This window comes from Pithys albifrons, chromosome 9, assembly GCF_047495875.1.
Source record: "Pithys albifrons albifrons isolate INPA30051 chromosome 9, PitAlb_v1, whole genome shotgun sequence".
NCBI classification, from domain to species: domain Eukaryota; kingdom Metazoa; phylum Chordata; class Aves; order Passeriformes; family Thamnophilidae; genus Pithys; species Pithys albifrons.
Genome location: NC_092466.1, coordinates 28096124 through 28103362, shown reverse-complemented (window position 1 = coordinate 28103362; position 7239 = coordinate 28096124). Strand labels below are relative to the sequence as shown.

The window sequence follows — 7239 nt, the reverse complement described above, 5'->3', positions numbered from 1 at the left end:
GGGGGCACTTACGGAGCCTCACGCCTCAGTTCTGGAAATAGAAAAGATTTAAAGTCCTGTCAGTACCCTTTATTTGTAACCAAAATGTACAAGGGGAATATTCCCTGCACAAGCATAGACAGAAGCTGCAGAATGCAAAACTGAAGAGAAATAGATGTACAACAGTCAAAAGTAGCTGAGTTGAGCCCCATGGAGATTGCTCTGACAGTCTGTCTCATTTTGCTATAAATTTACTTATTCACTACTATCTGATGCTTATAAAAGGTCCCTTCTTAGCATGGTTTACTTGTCACTGCAAATTACTTTGCAGTTTATTGTGGTGTGATCTGTACACTTTGTGTTACTGTTATATGTTAGCTGGAGGAAACAGGTGACTTTTCTTTGAATGTACTTATGTTGACACAGGTAATAGTAAGGCTGCAATTTTCTGTCTAACGATCTTATATTCCCTCCCCTTACCACCTTATATGAAAGCACCAGAGTCTTTAAGTGTATTTGCATCATTCGGTTCCACGGATACAGCGAGGTTCCATGTTAAAGATGTAAAAGCTGTAGAGGAGCTTGATGGAGATGTGCCTTTGCCCCGTGCAGCCTAGAAGCTCACTGGGTGCCAGTGCTTTGGGGCATAGATCTGGGCTGGGAGGACCCTGTGAGCCTGACTAGGCTGGCAGGCTGGCTGTGTGAGCACTGACAGACACTGTGTTTCATATAGCAGGCTTTCCAAACAGCATATACCTATCCAGGGAGAGGGTTTAACCTGCCAAAAGTTACAAAAGTAATCTGTGACAGAGCAAATATTTCCACTCGTGTCTCTCTGGTATTGTGCTTATCCTGGTTTACCTTTCTGAAGATGTCTCTTACTCCTTTTCAATGCAAGAATGGGTTTCATGACGCACATATTTCTTCTGACGTAATGGTGCCCACACCAGGCAATTGTCCTTCAATTATGATAATACATAAATACCACTAAAGCAGAGTAAGTACTTTGTGTTCAGTCAGGTCTTGATGTATTACAGGCTTTTTGGTTTTATTTTAATTACTTTCCACTTTGTGTATGCAAAACATATAAGGCAACATGTGTTGACTATGTAGAAAATACTTTCCTTTCTGTAACAGCTTTTAAGAACAATTTGGATAAAAACCCTACAGTATATGAAAGTGAGACGAAGAGTTTTGTTCAGAATGGACAGAGTTGGCTGTGTACTATTTCTCTCCCGAAGACTGGCTTGACTATTTCAGCTCTGCCAATGTATATGTAGTCACTGACACCTTGTGTCATTCCTGTCCTCTCTGCATCCTGCCGTGGCTTTCAGTAGAGCCAAGTGCTGTGAAATAGGTTGTAAAAGGTTGAGAGATGTCCCCAGGGCCCTACAATGAGCCACACAGCAAACTCATGTTGATCTGTTATCTGCTCACAATTTCAAACCAGGTGAGAGGCGATTTCCCTCATGGAAAGGCCACATTAACCCACTGCACTGCTCCACTCTCTCTCGTGTGCTGCATGGGTCTCATCACTTAGCCATGCACTCCATTCCGGGCAACACAGGGTGAAAGCACTTCAAATAATGGTCGTGTCTTGTAACTCTTGGAAGACTGTGGCTTGTCCAGTTGTTTATGGACTGGCTCCTCACCTGCGATCAAATACAGAGCAGCCATTTTTTCTTTAGCGCCCCTAAAACTGTATTCCCCTAAAGGGAAAATCCTGCTGGTATTCTTCTCACTGGGACTTTTTTTCTTTCTTTCCTTATGTTTTTTTCTCAAACTGCAATATGGCATCACACTGACTGCAAGTCTATACTGACTCTGTGTCTGCTACTGCTAATAGACCCATATCTGCAAAAACAGTGGGATAAAGAATTTGGAGGTGAAAGCCTGAACTATGCTTTCCTCTGGCAGGGGGATGAATGGAGGTATGGGGATGAACAGAGGCTTTGTCTCTGATTCAACTGCTGACAGCTTAACATCACACCCAATCCTGTATTTTGCTTAATAAATGACAAAAAAACTGATACAGGAGAAAATCCAGGAGAAATTCAAGATGACTTCAAAGTTGCTCACTAGAAGGCTGTGAGGTGCATTGTCAAAGTTATTAGGGGAAAAAAATAATCCTAGCTGTTTTTATTTACAGCTGGCTTAGCTGGAGGACTGGGGTGAGCAGCTTAGCAGAGTGGCTGCGAGTCACTGAGGCTGGGGAGCCAAGTGGCCTTCCCTACAGCTCAAAGCAGCAACTCAAATCCACAACAAAAGGCACTGATCTCTCTGTTAGCAGATAGCAGAAGAGGACTGAAATAAGCCCACGTGCTTATACTTGAGTTCTCCATACAGTGTGGATTCGAGAGGCTGCTTGCAGTATATAATATTGTTGGGGCAATACACTCAGCCCCCGTCTACCTAGTCATCCTTATCCACAATGTTATCAGAGGAATAAGCTTAAAGTTCTCAGGAATCTATGCTTACAGTTAGGAGGGAGGTTGTGTTATCAGAAATACACGTGGGGCGAGTGCGCTGCCTCGGCCGCTGACAGGGCGAGATGAGCCAGGAGCCGCCCTGTCTTCTTCGGCCGTGAGCTCCTTACGGGCAGCGCCAGAGCCGTCGGGGAGCGCTCACGCTCCGCCCGAGGCTGTCGGCGCGTTCCGAGACCTTTCCAAGACTCAGCACCGCGGAAGCCCCTTCCCTCCCACGCTGCCCGTCGCAGTGGAACGGCCGGGCGGTGTCAGTGAAGCGGCCCCGCGGGTGGCGCCGGAGCCGCGGAGTTTGGCAAGGGGAGCCCGCACGGCTCCGCTCCGCAGGACCCGCCGCCCCCGTTCCCCGCTCCCACGAGCCTGGCTCTCGCAAGACCCTGGCTCTCCCGGCACCTGCAGCCGCGCCGTCGGGGCCGCGGGAAGCGCGCAGCCCGTCCGCCGGTACCTGGTCGTTGGTGCGCTCCGGAGCGGCTGCCGGGCCGGCTCTCGCGTCGCGATGGCTCTGTCCAAGGTACCTCTGCCTCCTCCACGGCCAGGTCCCCTTTGGGCGGGGGCGTGCGGAGGGCGGCTCGTCTCCGCCGCCGCCTGGCTCCTCCCCGCCCCGCACCGCCCGGCCCTGCCCTACCCTACCCGCCCCTCCCGCTACGCGCAACAGGCGTTGCTGCCCCCGCGCCTGTTCCGCCCGGTCGGGCGGCTGTTGCCTGCCGGTTGTACCGGCGCTAGCTCGCCCCGTGCCCGGCGTGTCCCGTAACGGGGTAAGCCGGGCAGAACTGAGCTCGCCCGCGCTCTTACCGCCGTCAGAGTCAGCCGAAAGGGCGGCGGACAGGGGAGCCCCAAAGAGCTACATCGCTCGTTGACCCGCGTTGCCGCGCGGGTTGTTGCCATGGTCGAGTAGAGTCGCCGTGGGGCATTTGCGACTCCTGAACGCTCGGGGGCGGGCCCCACGGCCAGTGGGCGGCCGGCAGTGCGGCCGGGAGAGGTGGAAGCTGCGACGGGCCGGCAGCAGTCCCAGAACGGGCCCGGGCTCTGCGGGAGCTGCCCCGGGACTGGCAGCAGCAGCGGGCCGGGGCGGGGCGGCAGCGCGGGCGGCGGACAGGAGGCACCGCTGTCGCCGCTTATCGCAAAGAAGCGGCTGCGGTTTAGGAGTTCACCTCCTGCTGCAGTGGCCACCGCACCTCCTCCGAACCTCTGTGCCAAAGAGCCATCGCGCTGTTTTCACGAGTTTTGCGTCTCGTCCGGTCCGGCAGGAGCTGCGGGGCCGCGCGTCCCGCGGAACCCACCGGCGCTTTGTCCGCGGCTCCCTCGCGGCTCCCAGAACCCCAGGGACAGGTGCAAGCCCCTAAACCGGTGCTGCTGCCGTTCGCAAATTTTTTTCTTTCCCTCCTGCTATTGCAAGTAATTAATTTTATTTCCGAATAACCTAGGAATTAAAATAAACGATTTTATTTCATATAAAGAGAAATTTACAGTGAAAGTTATGCAGTCTGGTTCCATCGTGGTTGGATCAAAGGCTTCCACTTTTTGCAAGTGTTTGAATGAAGTACTTCACCCATCTTTTGTTTTGTTTAATCCCTGTCAACGCACGGAGGTTGTCACGTTGAAATTGGGGCAACATTTAACACCACAAAAGGCATTTTCTAGTATTGTGCCTCTAACTGCTGGTGATGTTATTTTTTATTTATTCAAAAATTGAAATTCATGATTGTGAGAATTAAATTTGCACGAGAATACTAGGAGGTGTTTTTAGGCAATGGGTAGCATGTTTCCAGTGCGATTTTGTTTGCTCAGACCTGTTATGTTGTGAAGAATGAATAAGAACATTTTGTACTGGGGTTTTCTCCTGTGCAGTTTTGGTAGCTAGTGAGATTTGTGCTGTGGGGAATTGTTACAGTAGGGGTTACACTGAGCACAACCAGCTCCCTCCCTCAAGCAGCCCTCAACAACAAAACAAAAGACAATTGATCCCCGTCAATGCCATTTATTCAGATTGTATTATTCTCGTAATTTGGACTTCAACATAATACAGCATATTGCACTTACTGAAGAGCAGCACAAGAAAGAAAGAAAGAAAGAAAAAGGTACAATACTTCAGTTTATTCCCAAGGAAGAATAAAATGTGACAGTGTGATAGTTGTTACTCTTCTTAAATATACGAAACCAACTGAAAGTCTATGTACACAAGATTTACTAAGTCCCTGAATATGCCATTTGAAATTTTACATATACTTTTTTGCTTTCCTTTTATTTTTTACAGAGATATACAGTATGTCACACACAGTTTCAGCTTGAGGATACTCTGCACAATTATACCCCAGGTACAAGGCTGATGGGCTTTTTGTTTTGTTTTTTTTTGGTGGTCTTTTTTTTGGAAGGATTCTCCCAGATTTATGCCAGTGATTACTCTGATAATTTTCTTCAGTATTGTCCTCTCATCCCCCACCCTCTCTACCCTGCCAGAATGCTGAAACAAATACCAATTAAAAATAAGTCTAGAAGAAAGCCATTACATCATGACAAAGGTTAAACTTTATATATTGCACATCAGTACAGAAACATAATGCAGTAACCCTTTCATCCCCCCCTTTCTCTCTCCCACGTGTCCCTCCTTGCTCGTGGGGCTGGGCCACATGGGGAAATCTAACTGTACTCATAGTCTGATGAGTCCTCCTCAGACACCCCTTTCAGGTCTCTGTGGTAAGAGTCCATGCCATTCTCATCCATCTCACCCACAGGCTGGAGGCTTTTGCCCATGCCTTTGCGCTCCTCCATTTTGATGGTGTCATAGAGTCCCTTAGGTCCTTCTTCAAGGAGGATGTTCCTCTCTGAGTGGGAGGGTTTCATTTGGCAGACGTTTTTGAGAAAGAGGAGGACAGGAGCGTAAAGCACATTGGCGAGCCCCATGCCCAGGTTGAGCTGTGCAAAGCCCATGGTGTGCACAATCTGGCCAGCCACGATGGGTCCCAGAGCGTACGCCACCGAGTAGGAGATATCTGCAATGGCATAGACACTGCCATAGACAGAGACATGGCGCACGTCCACCAGGAAAGCCAGGGTGGGCAGTAAGGCCGTGTCCACCAGGGCGATGCCAAAGCAGATGCCACAGAGGGGGATGATGACCTGCCCGAAATTCCTGCAGGCTGGCACCAAGCAGGAGCTGGCACCGATGATGGCCATGCCCAGGGCCCCATAGAACCACTGAAGGTGGGGGTACGCAGCAGCCAGCCGGACAGTGACGTAGACACCCAGCACGTGGGGGAAGAAGGCAGGCAGCCAGGTGAGGCCCACCTCCCACTCGCTGGCCCCCATGGACTCCTTCATCCAGTTGGCGATGGTGGGCTCCAAGAAGGCCAAGGGGATGTTGCAGGTGGCCAGGGCCCCTGCCACCACGGCGATGTAGGGGTCGATCATGAGGCGGTGGATGGGGGTGCCGACAGGCATGTTGGCCCGTGCCCCGGTGCCGCCCGGCGGCGCCAGGGCCAGCAGCAGCAGCCCGTCGAGGAGGCAGACGCAGGCCAGCACCAAGAAGGGCACCCGCTTGCCGGCGAACTCGTAGAGGACTCCGCCGAAGGGGGGTGCGGCCAGGCTGCCGAAGGAGATGCAGGCCAGCGCCGTGCCCAGGGCGCGGCTCCGCGCCGGCTCCTCGGCGTAGCGGTCGGCGATGAGCGCGATGCCGGCGGTGTCGGCGAAGGCCGAGCCCAGCCCCTGCAGGCTGCGCGCCGCGAACAGCGTCGCGTAGTTCTCGGCAAAGGCGAAGGTGGTGGTGGAGAGGAACAAGATGCCCAGCCCGGCCAGCAACGGCACCTCGTAGCCCACGCGGTCGATGAGGGTGCCGCTGAGGGGGTTCACCAGCAGCTGCAGCATGGCTTTGGAGGCGAACAGCACCCCGATCTGCACGTCCTCGTTGCCCCCCGTGGCCGGCGGGTACCGCGCAGGCAGGAGGCTCCGGTTGCCGCCGCCGCTCCCGTTGCCCCCCGCGGGCGCGGACGGGCCGGCGGCGCCCCCGCGCATCACCGCGATGTAGTCGGGGATGATGGGCACGATGACCATGTAGAGCATGTTGTCCAGCAGCAGCGCCACGCACACCACCAGCAGCAGCAGCCGCCGCTGCCGCCGTGCCTCCCCCATGGCGGTGCCCAGTTGCCTCCGCCGCTCGCCCACCGCCTCCGAGAACCGCTCCACGGCGGCCCGCGCCCGGCCCGCGCCCCCCGCCTCCGACATCGCCCTCAGCGCCGCCGCCGCCGCCCCGTCGCCCGCATGGGGCACGGCGGGGGCGGCCCCGCCGCCTCCGCCGCCCGAGCCGCCGCCGCCGCCGCTCACCTCCCGGCGGCCGCCGCCAGCCCGTGCCGCCGCTGCAAGGCGGCTCCGAGGGGCCGGTCCTCCATCACCACACTAATAAGCGCCACGCACGGAAACCCCACCCGCCCCCTCCATCGCGCCGGCCCCGCCGCACTCCCGCCCGCCCTCCGCGCCCCGCCCCACTGCACCGCGCCGGCCGCGCTCAGGGGGCTGCGGGGCGGGAGTGCCGCCGGACCTGCCCGCCCCGGGGGTGTGTCGGGAGGGGGGCGGTGGGGCGGTGGTACCGCCCCGGAGGCGGGGGCTCGACGGCAACTCTCACCGGTCCGACGGCGCGGATGGCTGCCGGTGCCAGGGTTGACTCTCTGGCAGTATCCCGGAGCTCCCTCTCTATTGCTTCCCGCTGGGCCTGGGCGGCAGTAGCCTGGGTCTGACGTGCGCCCGCCGGTGCTGCGGGCAGCGGTCCCGGGTTCTCTCGGCCCTG

At 55.4% G+C, this 7239-nt stretch overlaps 1 protein-coding gene across 1 annotated transcript; it reads right to left on the bottom strand.

The window, feature by feature from the left end:
• Nucleotides 1-4424: 4424 nt before the first annotated feature.
• SLC18A3 (solute carrier family 18 member A3) lies at nucleotides 4425-6840 on the bottom strand. Its single transcript, XM_071563725.1, has one exon. The coding sequence runs from the start codon at nucleotides 6678-6680 to the stop codon at nucleotides 5100-5102; it is 1581 nt and encodes a 526-aa protein (XP_071419826.1). The 5' UTR covers nucleotides 6681-6840; the 3' UTR covers nucleotides 4425-5099.
• Between the last annotated feature and the right edge of the window lie 399 nt (nucleotides 6841-7239).